Source organism: Musca vetustissima, unplaced genomic scaffold, assembly GCF_032173495.1.
Source record: "Musca vetustissima isolate MV318-11 ecotype Yass unplaced genomic scaffold, APGP_CSIRO_Mvet_v1 utg704, whole genome shotgun sequence".
NCBI lineage: Eukaryota > Metazoa > Arthropoda > Insecta > Diptera > Muscidae > Musca > Musca vetustissima.
This window is the reverse complement of record NW_026876336.1, coordinates 1394662-1419946: the sequence shown is the minus strand read 5'-3', so window position 1 is coordinate 1419946 and position 25285 is coordinate 1394662. Positions and strand designations below refer to the sequence as shown.

The following is a 25285-nucleotide window of genomic DNA, read 5'->3' as shown; positions in this document are numbered from 1 at the left end:
AGCTGTCACAATTAATTTTTTATTACAATTTTACTAGAGAAATTGTTATTGGGGCCAGAGAAAAATTAATTCATAACATAAATAAGTTACAAATCATGGCCTACGATCTGAAAAAGGAATCCGATGTCAAGGAATATATCGACAAACTAGGAGTGGAGTACCGTTTCGGTTGTTATTCCGAAAAGAAACCTGAAGGTTTGTGAAGTTTTGGTTTGAAAGTAAAAAAATTACAGATCCTAACCTCCCAATGTCCAGCAAAGAAAATGTAATAACACATTGCAAGGAAACTAAAACTGACTGTCTATATCTTCTTGTTGTAGTTTGTCATTTACTGGGAGACTATTTGGAAGGTATCAAAAAAGATTTCGAAAAAGCCTCCAAAGTATATAAATCGACATGTGACGATTATGGTTACGCAAAATCCTGTTTCAAATTCGGCAACTATAGTTTCTTGGGTAAGGGCAAAAGCGGTAGCAAAGGAGATCCAAAGGCGGCATTTAGCTACTATGAGAAGGGTTGCAACTTAAATGATTCCGATTCCTGTCTGCATTCTGGCCTTTTGTTGGTGTCCCGTTCGATGCCAAAGGAAATTGATCGAGATGTACAAAAGGTAGGCCCGACACAAATACAAAAAAACAAATCGTAGAAAATCGAAAATACAAATTTTATTTTAGGGCTTGACTTACCTTACAAAGAGTTGCGATATGAACAATGCGACAGCCTGTTTTTACTTGTCCGGAATGCACATCTCGGGTGTTCAAAGTAAACCAGAGGAATACAATCCTCATGCACCTCCCGCGAGCCAGAAACCCGTTAAGGACAGTGACTACATTGTACAAAAGGATATGAAAAAGGCATTTGAGTTTGCGTACAAGGCTTGTGAACTACGCAATATGTACGCCTGTGCCAATCTTAGTCAGATGTATGCTCGCGGTGATGGCACAGAAAAGAACGAAAAGGAAGCTGAGAAGTACAAGAAACTTGCCATCGAAATGCAAGAAGAAATCAAGAAGCAGCAACAGACTTTACAATTCCAACAAGGCCTAAAGAATCCCCAATAATATATATGAATCCGCAATGCAGCATTGTGCAAATGCCATTGAAGAGCCATAACATGGAGGCAATACAAAATTATATTTACTTAAGCAATGTAAATACCCTATTTTTCCAGGCTTTTTTCATGACGCCTTCGACGAGTGCTTTGCACCCTCTACGAAAAGCATTCTTTGAAGTTAAGATATCCTCCGCAACTATTTTTCAGTTGTTGTAGTTTGCGTACATATAGTTTTCATTTGACGACTGTAAAATGCTATTTTTATTTGTTACACTACTTTTCTTTCCCTTCAGATCCCACAACATACTAAGTTAAAGTAATTTTTATAAAACGAAAGGAAGAGTTCTTTTGTTTATTTTTAGTTAAATAAAGGTATATATTTTTGAAAATGACAAATAAAGGAAACTAAGCTAAATACACAATTTGTGGCCTTTGCTGAATGGAAACATTTTCGGTAAAAAAAAACAAGTTTAGAAAAAAATTCTACCCACACATAAGTTCATAGTTTGCCATGTTGATGTTGTATCTGTAGAAATATGATAGAAGAACGTATACCCACAGTCAGGGGAACGTAGTCCCAACTAGTTAATTACTCACATACTCTGCTTGTCTATATTTTGAGAAGTTGTTGACATTTTTATGCGCAAATTAATATTTGCCAAAGATGTTTTCCCTTTTTTCTTTTTAAATAATTGCAAAAACCCCCTTAAAAACACGATAATAGTTTTGTTTAATCTGTTTTTATTTAAATTAAAAATCTTATAAAATAAATTACATTTCATTAAATTGTTTATTTTTGTTATGCAAAGTTTTATACATTATATTTTTCAAAATTGTTTGTATTGTTAATTTCCACTTCTATTGTTCTTACACGATGACAAGAACTGAGTTTATTTATGTTTGCAAGGGCGATCAATATATTATTTATTTATATGTATTTGTATAATAAATGATAAATTTTGAGACAGGACATCTGTATAAACAAACAGTAGTTGGTAAAACAAGACCCGAAGATAGAACAATAATACTTAAAATATCCTTAAACAATGATTCTCTTTCGGTATTTAGTTTAGAAATCTAAATATGTATAATTGTGTGTGTGTGTGTTTTGGTGCGTCTGTGTGAAATTCTTGTTCGATGACCTTAAACGGCATTTGTTGTAAGGACTTGCTATTCTGATCGTGTTTATGCGTACTACAGATGATTTTGTTGCTCTTGTTGTTGTTGCAATTAAATGGATTTACATAAATTTTGTTGTAACTGATATCTCTTAACTTAACAAAACGACATTATCAAAATATATCCGCAAACTCCGAGCTGCAATGTTCAGAGCCAAATGGGAGCTTTTCACGATCTGCCGCATGTCGGCAAATTCACCCGGAAGAAGACATTCAGTTCAATCAGGGAGGCAAATACCAGGAATACCAAATATATCACCAGACAGGCTGTTCCCACTTTTCGATCCAGTTTGAATTTGTTGCAGGAGAAGGTCAGATACAAAAGAAACAGTGTGGAGAGCAATGTAATGGCAGAATATTCCAAGCCAGCGGAATTGATGCCTACATAATTTTGTCCTGGCTGTATGGGAAAGAAGACAGCTTTGATGAGCCATGGTACACCCAAACATAGTAGGATGTCAAAGGTATTGGAACCAATTGAATTGCAAATGCCCATTGAGCCATGACCTGGACGAAAGGGAAGTCGGATTATTTGAAACGAAAAGAATAAATGATAATTGAATACAATACCTCTTTTGGCGACTATGACACTGGAAACCGCTTCGGGGACACTTGTACCAGCCGCTAAGAAAGTAATACCCATGACTGAATCAGGAATTTTTAATGTATCACCTGCAATAATGAAACAGAATGAATTAATTAAATTCGGTTGGGTACGTTTGGGTAAATAGGTTTCAATTATTTACTTACCAATTATTGTTATCATCCAGGCAACTACATACGACAACGATCCAATCCAAACAATACACATGACAAATGTCAATGGAAAGATTTTATTATTTTTGGCCTTTTTACAATCCGGTATGGCAATACGGAATAACAAGTGTATTGGCCAAATAATAATCCATGTAAACTGGGCAAAGCAGCTCTTACCCCAGGGATAGGTTAGCAAAGAATAGCCCTCTTCTTCCTCTTCGCCATTGGTTGATGGTGTATCAATTGCCGCAGCAGCAGCAGCAGCAGCAGGAGCTTCAACATCTGTATTTTCTTGCGTCGTTGCCGGGGGAGGCGATTTCACCACACAACCAGAATTGTTTGTGGACACTGTGGAAATTGTTGTGGTGATGGTGTTGCTAATACAGGTGGTCGCAATGGCCGGCGTGGCGGCGGACGATGGTGTTTTTGCCGATTCATTATTTACACCACCGTTCAATTGAATTGTAGATAAGTTGTGGCATATGCGGTTCTCCACAATTTCTAAATGGATATGGAAAATAATTAGCAAAAAAAAGCCGTACAAATATAGGTAGGCATGGAAGGCAAAACAAACAGGAAGTAAACATACATACATACGTATATTGAACATTAAACAAGTGAACATATTTACAAGTGGATATTATAGTATGATTGATAGACAAAGTTCGAAGTAGTGACATTCTCAGAAATTCCAAAGTAGGATTTGAATGGCAACAGAGTATTGCGAATAGATTAGATAGCATCTAGATTTTAGAATACTAGTTTATTTGGAATATAACTATGCAGAGAGAAGCAGAGAGTAGGAAGAAACAAGTTTGTGAGAATGGTTTTTTTCGGACTTTAGAGTAGTAGTTTAGTTGTTTAAGTGTGATCATTTGAAATTATTTAATAAGTTGACTTTGCTTGAATAAGACTTTAAACAACATCAATTATTTTGATTTGTTAAAAGTCTCCTAATGATCAATCACGGCATTTTAAAGAATTTTTTAGATTTTTTAAATAAAATAAATAAAAATTGCCAAAATTATTTCATTCTGATCTCATTCCATGATTGACCGCCAGTTTGCAAAAATTGTTTTTGTTTGTTTTCGTTTAATTAATTATTAATATATGCTTGTAGAACACATAACATAACACAAGAGTATTTAGCAAAAAGGGTAAAATTATTTTTTATATAAACCTGGTTCTTTGTCATTGCTGTTCTTGGTTTGTATGCTACAATTGGATGAGCGGCTTCGTGAACGAGCTTGCTTAACACCACCTGTGTTTGTTTTATTACAACAAAATCATACCATCATCAACAATCAGTAAACATGGGATTACCACACCAAATTTTGAATGCTTACCTTTGGCACATTTTTGAAAGGTTTTATCAAAATACATAACAGCTAAATAGACGGCATAGAGAGAAACCAAGATCAAGGCCTCGTACCATTCAACACGTTCGTCGTGCATCACACAAATCAAAACGGCCACAGTGAATCCATACGCTATGCTGTCGCGTGTCAATGGCCACCAATCCAATGGTATTGTCTGCAACACAAGGAAAGATGATTAGCGCATCTGTGCAAATACAGTGTTTATAGTGTAGAGCAGAATAAAACATACCATTCCAGCTCCTATGCCACAACATGCTGCCACTGCCAATATATTAAAGACAGCCGAGCCCACAATGGTACCCACACCAATGTCACCCTCTGTAATAAATGTTCCTATCACATTTACAAATAGTTCTGGAGCTGATGTGGCAGCGGCCATAAATGTGGCACCCGCAACATCATTGGACATATTAAGGGCTACCGAAACGAAGCACAGATGAAAGTTGGCATTGAGATAATAAGTATTTTAAGAAAAAAAGAAGAAAATACACATACCTGCACATATTTTTTCCACGGCGGGCACAAAATATTCATCACATACTACAGCTAAGGCTACGAATAAATATAAACTGGCTATAACATGAAGTACAACAGCACCCGATTGTCTTTGGGCCTCTGTGAATAAATCCCGTGGAAAATCATCTATAGCGGGTTGTGTACAATTTATATCTAAGGGTACACAGAGAATAGAATAGCAAAAGTTAATTTACAGATTAGCAAAAAGAGTTTGTAAAATAATCATAAGAAAATGATACGACCGAACCAACAAAGTCTATCAGCAGGGTTAATATCGGATGAACACTTCAATAAACGGAACTATTAGTGCGTTTACATTTAACCGGATTTCGTTAACCCAGTGGGTTTCAATTGTCAATTTCTTTGCATATATGTCAATGTATGTTAACCCGGTAAAAAGTTCTAATGTATATGCCGTTTATTATTTGATTGTCCGAAGAGTTAATATTACAATATGTACTTAGTACTTTCATTTAAAATGAAGTTTTATGTTGACATAAGATATTGAGCTTTTTTTATGAAACATTTATAAAATCATGGAAGAATCTGTTTTGATAGATCGAAATACTCTGCATGAAAATCTGCATTCAAACAAGTTTTACAAACTACATGTTATGAGAACAATTATGTACAACAGATTTACAAAATTGAATTTTAATTTATTTTACATTTATTTATATTATCATTAAATTCATTATTAATTTAGTTAGAATATCCCCCGACATGAATGGTACCATGGATCGTATACGTATGAAATATATTGATCATACGCACACGAGTACCACCTGTTCATCCTTTGATATTTTATTTCAATTAAATTTGTTCGTACTTAACGATAGTAATCTTTTTTTGTAAGTATTTTATTTTGGCGGCAAAAGTGTAAATCGCCAATTTTGTATGGAACCTTACACATTTATTTTCATAAATTAGAACAAATGCCGCCTAAATAGTAGAAAAAAACCTTCCCTGTCAGCTACTAAAGATGATGACAACACAATAAACAAACTTAAATTATCTATTATAAAGCGGCGGTACTACTTTTACACAATTTAAAAAAAGGCAACAAAAAACTAGCAAACAATTTTAATTGATTTAGAAAATTGTGAAGAGAAAAAAATGGAAATTAAAAACGCAACTTGAAAAAATAATAATAGCAATAGCAATGATTGCAAAGAACAATAACAAATTTGTTTCAAGATTGAATAAAAACAGCAACTACAGCTAGCGAAATGATCAACGGAAGCTATAAACTAAGTATTCAATGCGGCAATAAACAATGAACGATAAAGATCTTATAGTTCGACGAAGGAGAAGATATCCAAATCTAACAAGCAAACGAACAAATATTATGGATAATTAAATGTTGTTGAGGCACGCCGATACATAGCTGATAAAGTCAGAATTTGTATTTTCTCTAATGTTTCGACTTTTGTCATTGTTGTGCGATGAGCACACACACATGCCCACTTACACTCAAGTAAATTCACTTTTGCGGACAAACAAAAAGGCCGCCTCTGAAACACCCTGTGTCTCTGTGTTGGTTGGTACGCCAGTCAAGTCAAGCAAAATGCTTTCTCTCTCAATTAAATGATTCTTAAATTGCTTAATTAAGTCTGAAAAAAGTAACAATAAAATCAAATCGCAAACTACCGACAGACAAACAGACAGACAGGCTGGCTGGCTGGCAAACAAATCGAAATCAGAAATCTCCACTCTGGTGCGAACTCATAGCATACATTTTCACATATCTGGTCACAATATTTATTTGACTTTGCGATGCAAAAAAGAATTGAATTGAAATGTTTGCCTACTAATATGAGAGAATTGTGTGTGCAAGCGCGTGTGTGTGTGTGACATTTATAATATTGTCTCATTACTCTTCTCTTCTAACGCAAAGCATTAGTTTATGATGAGAATTCGATTGCATTTTTTGTTTTTTGAATTCTAACAATTAATTTGAGAAAAACAAATGAAAATAGAAACAAATTTATTTGCATACAATTTTAGTTAATATTTGTTGGAATAAAAAAACACAACAACAACAACAATACCTTTAGTTTATATTGAATACTCTTTCTTAAATGGAACCTTGGAAAATGATTGACATTTGAGGTATTGTGTTTTATATCGTTATGTGACATTCAAACCATTATCTACAGTTTTTTCGAAGATAATCAGTGAGATTTTATTATTCTAGAAAGTTATTTCTATTGATAACGCAAAATATGAAATTTCTAGTTGGAATTTTTACACAACATTAGAAAATCATTATTTAGACTTTAATTATATGCAATGATAATTATCATGTGAAAGAATTTTAATCTACAATAGAATACGTATTGGACAAATTGAGTCGAAAATAGAGTGGTCATATATTAGGTTGGGGAAAATCCATTATTTTTTATGAACTATAGGACTTTATTTAACATGCTTCGTAATGTCCGATTTGGGCCAAATATGCACCGTTTTGTTCTATGATTTGATCATTTATCCGATTTTATCAACATTTTCGACGACCAGCCTACCTGTGCGAGGTGCATCTTTAACATCAAATATTCCTGAACGGAATCTACGAAATCAAAATAGCACATAATTGGCTGTTACAGTATCGTAACCATAAACATCATTCATAATGTTAACCGCTTGGCTTGCATTTTCGTTTTTGTAAAAGAACAACTATAAAATGTACCGAATTTTCCCTTTGTTCACTTGCATGTTTAACACCCTGTAACCCACAACGAGCATAAATCTAAAATTATTTGGTCGATACTTTACGAGAAATCTGTCAGTACAGTCATCTGCCGAAAAAATAATGAATTTCTTTTTCCCCAACCAAATATAAAAAAAGTGAAAAATTCTTTAAAATCAACACATTCAATTTTTACTCGATCAAATGTAAAATGCAGAAAATTCTTACTCTTTCAAAATCGGCTATACCTTTTGATATTTTTTGAATGTGAGCCGTATTTTTTCTTCAGATATTAAGAGGATATGTTTTACAAAAATAGTCCTCATTCGATTTAGCTGAAGGCATGCCATCTCAAAAATAATCTACAATAGAATAAAACAAAGATGTGAAGCTGATTTATGAAGAAACTGTAAGTCATAACTCAAAAACTTAACGTGTTTGTGCTTCTAGGTCCGCGCCAAGAGCTTTCATCGCCATAAGAAAATTTTCACTCCCCTCATTGTTTTTATTATCGTATTATATATTTAATCAAAGCATATATGATTAAATATAATGAATAACAGTGTAATTGTCAATTAATGTCTGCCTTAAACCAACCAGACAAATAATCATAGCGTGCTAACAAAAATTAGAGTAAACGTTATTTAATATATCCAGATTGTTATCAAATAACTATTGGGACAATTGTGTTTTTTCCACTATAGATAAATAATATATATTTTTAATGACAAGTGTTAAATGAATTACATTAATAAATAATCTATTGAAAATAAAATGGTATAACATATTATGAGGCAACTAAAAACAGCACGTTGTTCATACGCCACAATGTACCACAAATTATACAAATCCCTATTTTATGTCATACTGAAAATATTAGTATTTTTTTAATATTTACATAAAATATTATGAACATACATACAAATCCCTATATATGTTATACTGAAAATATTATTCATTTTAATATTAACGTAAAATGTTATAAGTATACATCCATGTTGACAAATTGACGTCATTATTATCAACGTCATTTTATTCATTTATATTAATATTGCCTTTTTTCCTTTCATCATTTCTTTCGTTTCAAATGCTTTACGATTTGTTCTTTGGTTCTTTCTATCTTTTCAAATTTCTTATATACCGACAAAATCTACTGCTATACACGTATGTCATAAGTCGCTGCTGAGTACTAAATTCGATGATGGCTGTTATTTTTTTTATTTTCTTTTCATTTCTAAATTGCTTTGGGTGTGATGTTCTTAATCATCACTTTACATTGTCGGTGTTGTTGCTGTTGTTGTATTTTGCTCTTGATGCCTCTAGCCGTTAGTTGACTGCTTATTATTATTTATTATCTTTTACATATCCATCGCTCGCTTTGAGATCTATGGACTACAACCTATGATGATGATGAAGATGATCATCAATTTAAACCCATATTATCGCACTTCTTCTTCGTTTTCTATAGTTAAGGCATTTACTCTAGTTTACGAATTTCATCGTTTTCTATGCCCCACACACACTGAGATATAGTCCTCATGTTGGTTGTGATTTCATTTGTTTAGTTTGGAAGTGTGTATTTGTGTATCTCTACTGCGTGGTGAGTTCCTAAACCATAGATAATCACCACCTGGGGTTTCTATCTTAGAAAAAAGAACACTTTTATTTGCTTTCTCAATCATAAGCTGTAGATGTGAGTGCTTTTTTTTTTAGAAATTTCCTTCAATATTTGTTGTGCAATCAATGTTTATTGTTAGACACAGAATAATATGCATACAAAGGTGCTCAGTTATTTTAAATATAGTAATAAAAAATATATGTGTTCAGGAAAGAGACGAATCCTACAGATAGTTATGAAAATATATAAAAATTATAACATTTAAGTAAAAAAATTGAACTATGTAATTAGGAACACATTTTTCAAAATTAATATACCTTTCGTCGTACTCCAAAAATGCTACAACTTTTAAATTTTCTAAAAGAATAATCATAAATAATAATAAATAAAAGAATCATAAGGTTCTGAAGCAGTTATAAAGTATTTAATGAGTTGCTTACATATGGACAAACGCTAAATTCTGATCTCTAATGTCAACAACTGGACCGTCTGAAGATAGAAATTGACCAGAAACGGCCAGAATTCGCCAACAGGAGAGGTATCGTGTACCACCAGGACAACGCTAGGCCACACACATCTACAGTGACTCGCCACACACTTTGGGAGCTTGGTTGGGACGTTTTAATGCATCCGGACTTGGCAAAAAGCGATTATCATCTTTTTATTGCATTGCAAAATTTCTTTAATGATCTGGTATCTGTGGGAGGATTGTGTGAAAATCGACTACTAGAGTTTTTTGCAAATAGAGAGCAGGACTTCTATGAGAGAGGCATTATTGAGTTACCCTTAAAATGACAACAAATCATACAACAAAACGGTGCATATTTGGCCCAAATCGGACATTCCGAAGCGTGTTAAATAATGTCCTATAGTTCAAATAAAAATAATGGAATCTTTTTTCCCCAACCTAATATAATCTTTTTTTCTGGTAGTGTGAACCGCGGGACAGACTTCACATTCAATGTGGCAATCGATAATTTTCTATGAGAGAGATTTGTATCAATTAAAAACTATGTTATAAAAATTGTGTTGAAAATGTTGCCCAGTAATTTTAAAATACAGAAAATCGATCGGTATAATTGTACAATTTTTTGGAACTGGTACTGAAATGTGGTGTTCCGTGCGAATATTTCAAAGGGAAGGGTAATTCATATCCATGACGTATATATAAAAATGAGATTATTTAAACTAAAATATATTGGATAAGTAGGGTTAATCCCTACTTCATTGCATAATATCAAAAATTGTTTTATTAAAATATTAATTTTGTGGATTAATAATAAAAATATTTTTCTTTTCTTTGAATTTTAAAGGAATTTACCTTATTTGTGGTTTACAAGACAAATGTTTTTGTTAAACGATTGCCTAATACATGTCATCTACGTTTCTATGTATTGTTGCTTAACATAAATAAAGTATATATTTGATAAATCATTAATGAATTGTTAGTGATTTTGAAACTATACTTTATTAAATTTTGAAAAAAAAATGTTTGTCCATGGCTATGTCTCCGACTAAAAGCAACAAAATGTACGTTTCTCTTATTTTTTAAATACATTTTACCCCGTTTAATTATAGCACTGTAAACAGTATATAAATGAAATGATGGCATGGTGCATTTCCATTTGTTTAGTGGTGGCATGCGACGGTGTTGATTGAATCCGCGATCATCGCTCAAACATTTCTAAGTATCGCATCAAATGTAAACACTGGCAATAATTATAAACAATGACAATTACACTACAGTGGTAATGTTTTGAAATCAGTTTGTCCTAAATTATTATAATAATAACATAAAACTTCTAAAAATATAATTTTGGGGTAATTCGACGTAAAAAGTGTTCAGAAAATAAAAAAAAAATCCGTTACCAGTTTTTTTTTTGTATTTTTTCATGTCTTTCATACTAAACGATGAAATCCCACTAAAATAGATTTTAAATATTATTTTATTCGCAAGTGTATTTTTGTTGAGAGATACTGGGGTATCTTTATATCTAACTATATTGTACATTTACTACGCACTCTATTTTTCCCACTGTAAAACTCGAGAAAAATATTCAAAAGTAAATAATAAATTATAACTTGTATATCGATTACGTCAATGTTAAAAATGTTATTCCTCAAAACCCTCGTATGGAATTTTCGCTCTTTAGCAGCAGCTTAAATAGTTTAGTATTCTTATAAATATAAATATTCGTTAAACATTACTACAGTATATACCATTTGTATTACTTAAACCCCAGTGATCCTCCATTTTCCTTTGAATACGAGCCTGAGCGTCGTCGTCGTCGTCTGTTGGTAGTAGTGGAGTTCTTCTTATTGGTGTCGGGTTATGTTTTTGGGTTTCAAACTATTTTCTTTTCAAATGATTTTCATTTAATAATGTTTTGAATTTTCAAATATTTAGCACAACAAAAAAAAAAAAAAACGTAACAAATGAAAAAAACCTCTAAACCCCGTTCGTTGCTCGAGTTCGAGGTTTTTTGTTGTTTATTTTTCAATTTCAATGGTTTTTATGTTGTTGTTATCGTTTTTAAGGCTTGTTATTTTGTTTTGTTTCTATTTTTCTAATTCACTCTTAGTTTGTTGTTGTGATTTATTGTAAATTTGTGTTTTTTTATTTGGGGTTTTGTTTTAATTTGTCAATTCACGGAAGATCGTAAGCGCGATCGTAGTTACGTTGGTTGATATTTTGAACACCGCTCGTCAGAAACTGTGCTCAGCCTCCGCAAATGTGCTCATCACACATATGACAATTGCGACAACAGCCGAGATACATTCACTCGCTCGCTCCCCACAAAGACACACAAGCTCACACACGGTACTGCAAAATCTAAAGGCGACTCGGCTCTATGACAAATTGTCGTTTTTCTTATACTTTTTCGGGGGGAAATAGAACAGGCGTTATTCAACCACTACATGGGCAACACACACACACAATGACAGTGATCGCAGAGCCAGCCAGCATCATTTTCCTTAGTGTGAGTACAATTGCTTCTGGATATTGTCGAGAAGATATGCCGCCAACATCTGCAGCATCAACAGCATTCTAAACAAAAACAAAAGTGACGGCTATGATTGAGACGACAAGAATCAGATGCAGAACCACCGACGTCGTCGTCTTTGTATAGCTTAAATTGAGCTTCTTTTTACGCTGGGGAATTAGGCGAAACATGGATGAATGGAGGCCGGCCAAGAAACGTTCACGAAACCGGGAATCTTCTGTTTTATTTTTTTGTGAATCGAACGTCACCGTAACTCTACTTCTCGGGCACGAAGGCGGTCTAGTTAAAAGAAAATCTTTGGTTTCCGTCGTCGTTGTTTTAAAACAGCGGATTTAATTATTACGTTTTTGCGAGTATTTTTTTTAGGTTTTCTGGTCAAACGTCACTGTCGGCAGAATATCAAAAGCATTTTAAATTAGTTGATCTTGAAACCGATGTAAGCCGCAAATGTTTGTCTTTTGGAGGTTGTGTGTATAAATTTCCAAAGGAAAGACGTTTAGAACACACGAAATTTCTTTGCATATGATGTTCAGTTACCGCTGTGTTTTCGTGAACTAATTTCTCCTAAGCTCGCAACTAATGCATGAAGCTCACACACAAAACCACGACGGCAATTTGATGTCAGTTGGAAAAAAAAAAAATCCAAAATCGGCAAAAACATTGAATGCTCTGGACGTCGCTGGTCGTCGCACAACGGTAACGATGACAACAATGGAGAATGACAATATGACCACCAGTGGTGGCTGGACCGAACAGAAGCGTAAAGTGATTGTGACGGGTCACGAGGGGACCACTGAAATAATGATGTGTGAGTATTAGAGTAATTTGTGCGAGCAAGTGAGCACAATACGAGATCATGCTCAATTGTCACTGTGTAAGTGAAATAATTTAAATGTGTGATGATTACTAGAGATCATCATTGGGTTGCTGTCGCTGTGTTTCTTTGTTTTTTTTTTCAAACCTAAAAAAGTAACAAACTTATTGTACAAATTAAATAAAAATATCTTTTTTTACAAAGTTCGGATATGTCTGTGTGTGTGTACTGGTATTTTTGGACAGCTATAATGCGGGTCAAATAGAATTTGGAGACAGCAAAGCTAGTGGCTTTTCGTTATTTGTCACGTATTTGTGACTTGTAAGTCAGATATTTATTATAATTGATTCAATCGATTGTTTTTATATGGGTCATTTGTTTTTAAATTATGAAATATTCGATTTTTTTATTATAAATTTTCCAATACTAAATAATGTTTTGGATTTGTAGTGAAAATGTCTGAGCTTACTCAAGCTTAATTCATTGTTGTTGGTAGTTGAACTCTTCAATTATGTATTATTTTTCAAATATTGTGGTGGATTTCGACAATATTGTCAAATATATTTCATTAGATGTGCGTACGGTCAAATTTACTTCATTAGATGTGCGTGTTGTATATGTCATTATAGTATCCGAATGAAACCCATCCCATTTCACATAATAATTAAAGCGTGTCCACAAATGTCTGTATACGACAGTTCATTGCAAATGAACTGCCCAGTATCGGATTCTATTCTAAGTACAAAGTGGTGCAATAAAAATCGAACCAAAGCAAATGAATCGAATAAAATAAAATTAAATAATAAACAAAACAGACGCACGCTTACAGAACGACACATACACACATTCACACCGGACCCTGCAAAAGGTCACTACAATGTAATAGTAATTCGACACTGGGGCATAATGTGATTAAGCGACGTCATTACAAATTATTTCAACATATTATGAGCATTATCATGCTAACGATGATAATGACACTTTTTGGAATGATAGTATTTAAATAAATAATAGAATCAAAATCATATGGTTCTGGGAGAAAATACTAAGGTTTCATCAAAATCGTGGTTTTTTATTGGTTTAATTTTTTATTAATTTAGTGTTTATTAAATTATGTTTTTGTTTTTATTAAAAAGTTAATAAAAATATCGATTTTAAATAAAAAGATACAATTTTTACTTATAATAAGTAAAGTTTGTGTGACATATTTACTGAAGGCGTCGTGCAAAATAATACACTGATAAGGAAAACATTCACTCCCAAATGTAAATTTGTGTAGTATCTGGATTCTAGAATGCGCAGTGAGTTGTGAAATCCAGTCCAGATTACCGAATAATCTGGATTATAGAGATTGCAATACTTAAAATACTTCAAAATTCTGTTTGCTTGTGCAGCTCCTGTTTTAATGTTTTACTTATTCATCCTTTTAAAATTTTTGTTACAGGTGCCAGGATAAGGATTCGTGATGGAACGTATGGCTGATACATTGTAGATAATTTTGTCTAGAACTAATTGAGCAAAATGCTTCCGAAAAACCATCCAATCAAAATTGGAATCTTTTTTCAGGTCGTCGAGGCTTTCATTTACAGTCTTCGAGGCTTTATTTTACATTATTAAACTTTCGATCGAAGTTAATTTTGGTCTAAAAATCATGTCAGATATGAGTAAATAATATTTTATCTATTTTTAACAGAATAACTGCAGATTAAGAAAAACGATTGGATTGCACGTGCTTGATCCGAATATGAATAAGATTTTCCGTTTCTAAAAATTATAATCAAATTAATATTTGAGTTTATCAATGAGTGTCCGTATTTCGTCGTTAAATTCACTTCCATGCGAAGCATTTGAGAACATTTTTTTTTTAGATTATTGATTTATTATTAATAGACCTAGTTCCTACTAATTTATTGAGGAAATTTTATACATTTCATTCATTTAGATAGACTTTATTTTTATTTTTCCGTCTTGGTTGCAAAAGTTTTCACAATTTATCCCCCCCACGATTTCGCATCTTGGTTGACTTTTATAAATACTATAGTGCGGTCATATATCTGTACATCAACATGTCTATACATACTACTCACTTCACGTATGTGTGTGTGTGATATTATCACTTAAAATTTCATTCTTTTCACAAATCATTTTTCTACTTTAATTTGAATACAATGGGATACCGTGTGTCCTATACGAGAGAATAATTCAAATGTAATCTGTTGTATTAAGAAGAAGAAAATCATCATCGTCGTCGTTGTTGTTGCTGTTGTTGTTTGTCATTAAACGACGACAACAAATAACATCGGTCACATACCGATCGCATAATGCCCGCAGCACCTTTACCTTCCTTGTCCCCCGTCCTTCCGTGTCCAATGGTAGAGAGTAGTAATAAAAATCAGTGGTGAATTTTGTTGTCTCGCTTTTTGCTTTACAGGAGCTGCTACAAAAATAAAGATCTACTTGCAGCTATCTCCATTCGTACATATGTATGTACACACAACTTAGATACATTAAATAACAATCAATGATGGAGAAGGTGCTCTATGTGGTTGGTGCTGCATGTATTTTTCTGGGTGTATGATTGTGTGTGTGTGTGGAAAAAAGCAAAATGTTCATTGTTGTTGAAAAGTTGAAAAAAAAGAAATAAGTTTGACGTTCTCTGCTCATACAATAGAGCCAAACACAAGCTGGACAAAAATGTATCTTTAGAAGATTTAAGTGACAAAGTGAATTAAGTAAGATTTGGTGGTGATTGTGGTTGTTGTTCTTAATATCGTTTTCGATGTCTTCTCTATTTTGTATATGTACATCAATATATGTTGGATATTTGTATGTAAAAATGTGGTCAATCATATAAATCGGTTGTCGCCAGTAGAAACTGACTTGCCTCACAAAAACACACACACACACGCACACAAACATTTGTGTGACTTTTATTGTTGCACGAATAAAACTAAAAAATAACACACAAAAACACACACACACGTTTTGTGTTAAAAAATAATATATATTTTAGAAATTTAAACCTCATTTGATATCCCTCAAATAACGGTAGGCGGGGATATGAAGGACCTACACCCATTTCTCAATCTAGCCTTTTTGGTTACTTCACACACTTTTTCATGAGATGCATTTGATATATTTTCTTCTAAATTCATTGTAGAAATAAACCATAATTAAGTAGCGTATGTAAATTACAGAGGTAATTACATTTAATTTAGCATACTTTAAGGAGTTTTAATTAAATATAATTTGTTTCTATAAAACAATCTGTTTATTTCAATCCAAATATATATTTTTTGTTTTACTAATTTCCATTAAATCGATGTTGACAATGTGGTAACACATGATTACCAAAAACATGCATTTCCAATATTACAGCCAATACAATATAGGCTAAATAGGAAATTAAACAAATTATCGCTACAACAAAACCCAATTGGAATCTTGTCAACATAAATGAGCCATACAGTATTAAACATGTGACCACCATAATGACAGTCGAGTGGAAAATACTTGTCGAATTAATTGCAATGGTCTGTTGTTGGGAATTACTGGACATGAGTATGGTTTTGAAGAGCCATGGAATACTTAAGCAAAAGGAAATGTTGAAATTATTGGAGCCAACGGCATTACAGACTGCCATTGAACCATAGCCTAAAATAATACAAAGGGGAAATTTCTTGAACACAAATTAAATGAAAGCAATAAGTTTACCTTTTTTGGTAACAATAACACTTGATATTGCCTCGGGAATGCTTGTACCAATTGCCAGTATTGTTATGCCCATTATGGAATCGGGTATTTGCAAATAATAACCTATTTCAATGGATAACATTTGTATGTGGTGGAAAAACATCACAGGATTTATCTGTCATACCAACCACGGTCAGCATCCATGATATTAAATATGTTAAAATTGATATCCACACAACGGACATGATTAAGCCCAGTATATAGCATTTACTTTGGGACGTTCGTCGCACATCTGGTATGGTTAGAAACATTAACACTTCCAATGGATAAGAGATGAACCAAATAAATTGTGTCCATTTATTTTCATTCACTGGCCATTGTTGGAAATTGAATGGTTCTTCTGCGGAATTATCTGGATCAATCATTTCCATAAAATCTTGTACCGGACCACGGGGTATAAAACAAATGCATGGACATTGTTTTTCGGGATCTATGGATTTTGAAGAGAATTGCATAAAAATAGGAAATATTAGCAAATTACACATTTATTACTCCAACTAAGTTAGTAATGCTGATTTTAGTTATTTAGGGGGCCACAACTACTACAATCAAAATTATCTATCACCCTTTCTATAGATATTTTTTTTGAAAGATTGTTGCCATTTTTGAAATGGCTCTTTATCCCACAAAAAGGATTTACCTTCCTTTCATTATTAACATTTAAGATAATAACCTCTAAATCGATTTTGTATAACACCATCCAATGACAAATTTGTGATATTGGTTAGAAAACACAGAAATAGTATTGCAGCTTCATACCAAAATATATAACCATCATAGATAAATATGCCTAATAAGATTATATTTATTAAATTCCATAGGAGATCACGGGAAAGTGGCCACCAATCCAATGAGACTCCCTGAAAGCAAAAAAAAATTAATTTTTAAGATATACCTACAATAAGATCGCTTGTGACTCCTACCACCATAGCCGCTGTAAAACCACAAAATGCTGTTATGGCTAAGCTATTAAAGGTTGAAGAACCGACTATGGTACCAATACCCATATCACCTTCCGTCAAAAACGTGGCATATAAATTGACAAAAAATTCTGGAACTGAGGTGGCCATTGCCAGAAATGTTGCTCCGGCCACATCATAGGACATATCCAATTCTAAACCGAGAGAAGAGAAATGAAAATACATATAACATTTTCCAAAACGTGTCACTACATCACTCATACTATAACACAATCTCTCCACTGAGGGTACACAATATTCATCACAGACAATGGCCACGCCCAAAAATAAATACATTGTTATGACAAAACAGATCGCTACATAGTCATAACGAATAACTTCTTGGGTAAACCAATTGGGAAAGGCATCAATTCCACTGATTGTGCAATTTTCGATATGTTCATGATTTCGATGGAAAAATTTATAAACTTGAAAAAAGAGATTGAAAACATTGATGAAATATGGAGCCTAAAAATATTATCGATCACTTACTCAAAGAGAAATCCCTGTCATTATTATAAGCAAAGGCCATCCGTTACGATTTATTTAATAATTTCTTTTACGTTCTATTTTACTGACATTTATATTAACGTTTGAAACAAAAAACAATACACTCGAAGAAAAATGTTAGTGAAGGATACTTGAAATTCTTCCAATTCTTTGTACATACACATAAATGTTTTTTACGTTAAAGCTAGTAACAGATCCAAATATTCCCAGCTATTCCAAGATGTCTATGAATAAAAATCAGAGATTGGCATTCAATTTAAAATTGTTCTTTATTAAATGTGCCGTTTTCAATTTACTCAGAGAGCTGAAATTTCGCTTTCTTCAAGGAACTTTGCTATGTTTTTATATATGGCAATGTAAATAAAACCTTTAATTTTTATTTTGAAATTCAAAACAATCATTTTCATAACCGAATACAACAATAGTCAAAATTTTTATTGGACCAACATACTTGAACAGATCGAAATATTAGTAAAGATGTCTAAATAAATCAGAGATTGGCATTCCTAGTTACCATTTTTAGTCCGTCAAATAGGAAGAGAGCGATATTTCGCTGTCTTAACTTTGCTAGTTTTTGGAGTAAATAAAACCTTTATACTTGAAATTCAAAACAATCATTTTCATAACCGAATACAACAACAGTCAACATTTTTATTGGACCAACATATATATATATATATATATTCATTCTGTTGTTCAATTTTCATTCTAGTGTATGATAAGGGCATACAAAAGAATATAATACACTTAATTGCGACCCTTTATTTTGTACACACAATTGTTAGCCCTTGTCTTTTTGTTCACCATTTTATTGCGTTCAATTATTTCTTTCATTTTTTCTTCGGCAGTTATTTCACTTATCTGCGACAGTTTTAAGATGGAATTTGACGATTAATTTTATTTCGACAATTGATATTCGCTACTGATGTCATTGAATTTCTTAATTGACGTCATTCACAGGTGCGGCAGGTACGACCACCATTACAGAGAGGTAACGTTTCCATAGAAAATATATGCGTATGTCCAAGAAATTTCAAGTATGTGTGTCCCCTGTTATCAACGACTTTGATTTATATCCCGATTAAATTATAATATTTTAGTATTTGTTATTTAGAACAGGAAAAAATACAATATAAACAGACGATGGAATAGAACCTCTAGAAAATTGTAATTTAATTTTAATTAAGACCCATAGACCAATGGTCTTGATAGTGGGCCACTTTAGAGGTTTAGTAGAGGGTTTCTTTCATTAAATTGCGCAAATCGAATGAAAGAGGGAAGTTTTTCTTTTTGATTTTAGATATGAAATCACAATGTCTTCTCTGGAATTTTCGGCAACGGGGATTTCTTTTAAAGCTGAACATGTGCAAAACATGTGAAATGAAAGTTAGTCATATTGTATTATTATCTGGGCCAGACGAAATTTATCGAAATATTTTTTTACGGAAGAATTAAGAAAAATTATCAAAACATAGATAAATATTATTTTTTGGTCATTTGATTTAATTATTATTAGAATGAAAATATCACACTTTAAATAAATAAAAAGGAAAAATGTCAATGATCTTTAGAAGAAAAAAATGTGAATATCGCTAAAAAATATTACCGAGTTCAAACAATGCACATATAGGTTCTAACGATGAACTATTCACAATAAACAATTATCAGGTATAAACAGAGACGCCACCTACATTCTGATTCTATTTTAGTAACGATTCTTACCAATGCCAGTTTTGAGACATTTACCTGTTTTAATAAAACACGTAATTTATATTGTCAGTTCACTTGATTACACTGTGCGACAAAATGATAGATTTGGCGTCATCTGCATTTGTAGCTATTTTATTTATGTTCTGAGATTATATTTATTAAGTAAAATTCAAATTCTTATTGGTCGTAAGAATTGAGGTGGGGTCTTCAAAGACGAAAAATCGATATTTTAAGATCATTTGGGTAACATTTACATTAAACCTGCTTTAATAAAACTAGTCATATTTCTTGGCAATTATGACGTATCTTCGTAGAATTTCATAATCAAAGTCCACTAATTGTCATAATCAATAATATACACCCAATAGCGAAAAGGTTTCCATAAATTTGCGTTGCACTGCGCGAGAGAGAAAAAGAATAATATTTTGCTAATTTTTCATTCGTTCAAGATTAACAAATGATTTTGAATTGTTTATACAGTTTTGTATAATCAAATTTGTTTTGCAAAAGAAAACAATACTCTCAGACCACATTTAGTTAGTTAGTTAGTTGGACACACGCTACGTTTTTATGGACATGTACTTACTAGCCGCTTTTGATTTGATTAGTTTTACTACTGATAAGGGACATCCTCTCTCCCTCGGCGTTAATTCTCCCCATAATGATTGATTTATAAACATAGTTTAAATTTAGCTCCAAATCGTAAGTAAATATGTTTGAAAATGTAAACATTTGTCAAACACCTAATAAATGCTAAACAAAACTGGAAAAATGCAATTTTATATAGGGATGCCAATTTCGATCTTCTGGGGATTTTTTGAATAGCTTGGAAGTGTTGTCAATGGAATACATGTAAAGATTTTAGAGCGATTTACAGTCTGGTTGAAAACTACACTTTTGTAAGGATGCCTAAGCACATACTTGTGGTGAATGACTATGAAGAAAATATGCTAGACCGATCAACAGTCTACACTACAATAATTCGTTTTTAGTAGGGATGTCAAAATTGATACTGGCATTTTCATTATAAAACGGAAGAATTCTTCTTCGAATTATAATTTTTCTTTAAATAAAAATTTCCAGAATTATCTTAAATTCCCCTTGAATCTACCTATAACCTAAAACTACTACCTGATTCCATACAAAGTATCTACCTGAATCTGGTTTAACTTTTGACAGCAGCCAAAAAATCCGTTTCTGGAAATTTTCCATAAAATGTGTAATTCTGTAACAAGACTTATCATTTATTTGCCATTTGACGGAAATTTGTTTTCTTTACAGAAATGTACACACACACAAACAATAAATATTTTCCCTTTAGAAATAAAAACAACATCAAATCACATGCGTGCGTACATAAGTGACTGCAATTGGCACGAGGGTTTGCATTCATAGAATTCAGACGTTCAGTGAGACAACGATCTTTTTCCGATAGAGGTGGCAACGCATTCGCATCAGCAGCAAAACAATAATTCAATATGACATTTTCAAAACGATCCATTATCAATTCAAAATGGAAATTGACGAAAATGATATTCATCTTGAGAATGGTGTTGATATTTGGGATATTAACTCTGTTCTATTTACGTTACTTGCTGATGGGTACAGCAGAGGATTTGAATGAAAACGAAAATTGTATGAAAGTTTTGATAATAATGACAATTTAATTAAATTAAAAAATTCCAAATATTACAGCATGGATTCAAAGTTCATATAATCGCAAAATTTTATCAGTGGATTATGATTTGGATTTTGGCAATTGTACACCTCCTGCAATCTTGGAGTTTCCCTCTGATGGCTTAAATCGAGAACAACGTCTACACGGTTGGATAATCATACATATTGTGTTGGTGTTCTATGGGTTTTGGTTTCTGGCAGCAATATGTGATGATTATATGGTGCCAAGTATTGAGCAGATTTGTTCGAGTAAGTTAAATCATTGAAATGGAACAGAATTTGAAGAATATCAAAAAGATTTTAATTAATTTTAGAATAAAATTTTTATTTTTTAATTTTAATTAAATTTAATAATTTAATTTTATATTCTCTTACAGATTTCAAAATTGACGAAGATGTAATTGGAGCTACTGTTATGGCAGCGGCGGTCTCTAGTCCCGAACTATTTATGAATGTCGTTGGTACCTTTATCACCAAGGGAGACATTGGAGTGAGTGCAATTGTGGGCTCAGCCGTATTCAATCTTTTGGCTGTGCCAGCCTGTTGTGGACTATTTGCTCTTAGCTATCTAAAATTGGATTGGTGGCCAATTACTCGAGACTGTTTAGTATATCTTGCTGCCGTCTTAACGTTACTTGGCATTCTAAAAGATGGCAAGGTTTTGTGGTATGAAGCTTTTGGCTTAATTATAGCATATTTCGTATATATGTTGGGTAAGTTCAAAACAACTGCCCTTGGAGAAAATTGTACAACAATTTTTAAGCGTGTGTTCTTTTTTCCATACATACAGTCATGTATCACAACCAGAAAATGTCCACAACAGCTAAACGACTTTTACAAACATGTGGCCTGCACACACCTCAGTATCAGGAAGTTTGTGAATTTACACCACTATTGCCAAAAAATGATTCGAAATTTAGTCTTGCCACAGAGGCATATTTGAATTTGGAAAAGGGTCTGCATTCATCACACATGATGTTGTATTTGGAGCAACAAGAAAAAGAAGGTACGTACTCAACTGTCATGCACATACATTGTCATCTTCAGCTAAGAAAAACTTTTTTTTTTTTGTATAGAAAACATCAGATCGCCCTGGTCTTGTGAGGGATACTCAAAAGTGGAGTTTATATTCCGCTGGCCCATAACTGCACTTTTATGGTTGACCGTGCCCAATTGCCGGCAACGACACTCACTCAAATATATAACATTGACGTTGACTATTTTATGGACCGGCATAATGTCCTATGTGGTAGCATTTGGTATAACAATTATTGGTAAGTATTATAAATGGTAATTTGTTTATCGGAACCGACGAAGTTGAAGCAGTCACAGGCCAACAATCTTATCGCTTCGCACACCCCCAAAAGAGCCTTTAGACTTTAAAGAGATTTAAAAGTATTGATAACTTGGTTTTGGAAAACATAGTCGCATTTATTTTTAATGGTCATAGTGCCATACAAACTGTATTGCCAATTAAGCGATATATTTGTGGGCAGTGTATTCGGTTTATATGCAAAATAAACTATAAAAATTAGGCGAATACTTGAAATATGGGGAATATTTAGTTAAATTGTATTCCCACGATTCTATCAGGATATGATTGAATTTCTACGATTGAATGAAAATAAATTTGAAGAAAAAAAATAAATAATTTCGTCCAGATTTACATTAAGCAATTTTAATTGTCTTAATTCTGTAGTTTGTTCGTTGAGAGAGTGAATGGGGTTTGGCAAAACACTTCGCCTCTCCCGCCCTTAAGAAAAATTGCCTAATGTAATTATGGTATAACATTGTACAATTGATACATTTTTGATAAATGTTTTGTTGAAGAAACTATGTACTATTTTTACGATTTCTTTGCTAGACAGTACTGGTCACTCAGAGTGGCTAATTCGACATTTGATTGGCTAATAAGAACCAAAATGTGCTGACAATCGTTCTATTCTCATTGTATTTTGGAAAATTAAATTGTAACCACAAATATTTTGGATCGAAGTCGATGTTACCGTGAAAATGTTATCGTGGATCGTTCGTTGTATTCGGTTTCCGTGTTCTTTTTTTTTAAATTGTTAATTTATTTGTTTAATTTTATTTTTTAGGTGATACCCTGTTTATCCCCGACTCTGTCATGGGACTCACTATATTGGCTGCTGGTATGAGTATACCGGAAGCAATATGTAGTATTATAGTGACACGACAAGGACAGGCTTCAAAAGGTCTTAGTAACTCCCTCGGTTCGAATACATTTGACATTTTACTTTGTTTAGGTCTACCATGGCTGGTTAAATCCTATTTTTCACCAGATGATCCACAAGAATCGGCGGTAACATTAAATTCCAAAGGATTAACATTTACCAGTGTTGCTCTGTTGACATCATTGGTGGCCCTCTATGTTATCTTTGTACTTAACAAATTTACATTAAATCGGAAAGTTGGCCTCTCTTGTCTGATACTGTATATTATTATAATGACTCTAACAACGTTAATGCAATTGAATGTATTTTTCCCTGTCAATTTACCCGTTTGTCCGCATTAATTTTAGACCGTAGTTGTTTTTAAGTATTTATTTTATAAGGAAGAAACGAATAATGTTAGTAAAATATTAATTTTAAGAAAAATATATCATTAAAGAACAATTCAGTAGAAAATTTGATTTTCAAATAATTTTTTAAGCAGAAAAAATTGAACTCCGTAAAGAGTTGTTCAACGTTGAAACAAATGTTAGGCGTTCTTCTCGAATACAAATAAATATATAAATTTATCAAAAATTCATTAGAATTCCATTTTCATCTAATATCTTTGTTTATAAAGTATACAACAAAATTATCTACAACAAATTGTCTTTATAATCTATTAATAATTTAAAAGTGATAGTATACCAGATAAATACGAATATTTTATAAAGAATATTATATAATGTTATCATTTGACCATGGTGAAGTTCAAGAGTATTTGAAAATGTAATCAAAATCCGATTTCGAACGCTGTCGATTTTGCAAAACAAAAGAAACTGGGAAGACAAATACTTTCGCACGTGCCTTCTTACGCCAATTAAGAGAAAAGTGGACGATCAGTCTGCTCAAAGAGCAATGGCCATTTTGAAACTCTTCAAAACTACCACATGACGAGGATTTGTCGATAGATGAGCCAGATTAGATAATTAGCCGTGATTTCTTATAAGTGATATTTTAATTTAACTTGTCATCGTTAAGTTTTAGTGTTGATCGTTTGAGAAGCTTGTTTTTTCATGATGTTTATCTGCCTTAGGTTTCTTGGTACTTAAGAGACTACCAAACATATCGAATCGTTAATTGTGGGGTAATCTGAGATTAAGTAAATAATAATAAATTTTACCTATTATACAGTAGTACCGTATTCGAAACATTTATTTGAGGAAAAATAAATTCAGAATATTTTGAAAGAATAGTTTTAGACATAAAACGTCATTTAGCGTGTTAATGTGTCTGTTTTACATTCCTATGACCCGTGCGAGTATATTACGTGTTTGTATCCAGGTTCTTTAGATCTAATTGTAACTGACAATGTATGAGTAATTATCTATTTTTTGCCAAAAAAAATTATCTTTTTTTCTTCCAAGAATTTCAATTTATTTCCCACGGAAATTTATTTCGTTTGATGTTTATTTTTGGGATTTGTAACTAATGCC

General features: G+C 32.6%; 4 protein-coding genes across 6 annotated transcripts in view; 2 read left to right on the top strand and 2 right to left on the bottom strand.

Annotated features, from left to right (window-relative positions):
- LOC133338861 (insulin-like growth factor 2 mRNA-binding protein 1) overlaps positions 1-25285 on the bottom strand; it is a 123539-nt gene that overhangs the window by 84089 nt on the left and 14165 nt on the right. The gene's annotated exons all lie outside the window — the stretch shown is intronic.
- On the top strand, positions 92-1061 carry LOC133338869 (cytochrome c oxidase assembly factor 7 homolog). The gene is made up of 3 exons (XM_061546991.1): positions 92-195; positions 321-610; positions 675-1061. Exons 1-3 carry the CDS (start codon positions 96-98, stop codon positions 1059-1061), a joined length of 777 nt encoding a protein of 258 aa, XP_061402975.1. The 5' UTR covers positions 92-95.
- LOC133338895 (sodium/potassium/calcium exchanger 3-like) lies at positions 2318-11447 on the bottom strand. Of its 2 annotated transcripts, XM_061547020.1 has the most exons (8): positions 11411-11447; positions 4863-5036; positions 4597-4784; positions 4335-4521; positions 4169-4249; positions 2983-3489; positions 2803-2904; positions 2318-2739 (listed from the first exon to the last, which is right to left on the bottom strand). In XM_061547020.1, the coding sequence occupies exons 1-8, from the start codon at positions 11442-11444 to the stop codon at positions 2402-2404; spliced, it is 1611 nt and encodes a 536-aa protein (XP_061403004.1). In that variant the 5' UTR covers positions 11445-11447; the 3' UTR covers positions 2318-2401. The 2 variants fall into 2 exon arrangements, with proteins under 2 accessions (XP_061403004.1, XP_061403006.1); XM_061547022.1 differs by lacking the exon at positions 4169-4249.
- On the top strand, positions 21471-24155 carry LOC133338938 (sodium/potassium/calcium exchanger 4-like). The gene is made up of 6 exons (XM_061547065.1): positions 21471-21576; positions 21637-21867; positions 21996-22331; positions 22409-22624; positions 22695-22892; positions 23718-24155. The coding sequence occupies exons 1-6, from the start codon at positions 21471-21473 to the stop codon at positions 24152-24154; spliced, it is 1524 nt and encodes a 507-aa protein (XP_061403049.1). The 3' UTR covers position 24155.

Coding starts and splice junctions, on each gene's coding strand:
- LOC133338869 (XM_061546991.1), top strand. CDS start 96: ATGGCCTACGATCTGAAAAAGGAATCCGATGTCAAGGAATATATCGAC. Junction 196..320: donor TTCCGAAAAGAAACCTGAAG/GTTTGTGAAGTT, acceptor TTCTTGTTGTAG/TTTGTCATTTACTGGGAGAC. Junction 611..674: donor TTGATCGAGATGTACAAAAG/GTAGGCCCGACA, acceptor ATTTTATTTTAG/GGCTTGACTTACCTTACAAA.
- LOC133338895 (XM_061547020.1), bottom strand. CDS start 11,444: ATGGAGGATCACTGGGGTTTAAGTAATACAAATG. Junction 5,037..11,410: donor GGGTTTAAGTAATACAAATG/GTATATACTGTA, acceptor GTGTACCCTTAG/ATATAAATTGTACACAACCC. Junction 3,490..4,168: donor CAGCAATGACAAAGAACCAG/GTTTATATAAAA, acceptor ATATCCATTTAG/AAATTGTGGAGAACCGCATA.
- LOC133338938 (XM_061547065.1), top strand. CDS start 21,471: ATGATATTCATCTTGAGAATGGTGTTGATATTTGGGATATTAACTCTG. Junction 21,577..21,636: donor TTTGAATGAAAACGAAAATT/GTATGAAAGTTT, acceptor CAAATATTACAG/CATGGATTCAAAGTTCATAT. Junction 22,893..23,717: donor ATTTGGTATAACAATTATTG/GTAAGTATTATA, acceptor TTTATTTTTTAG/GTGATACCCTGTTTATCCCC.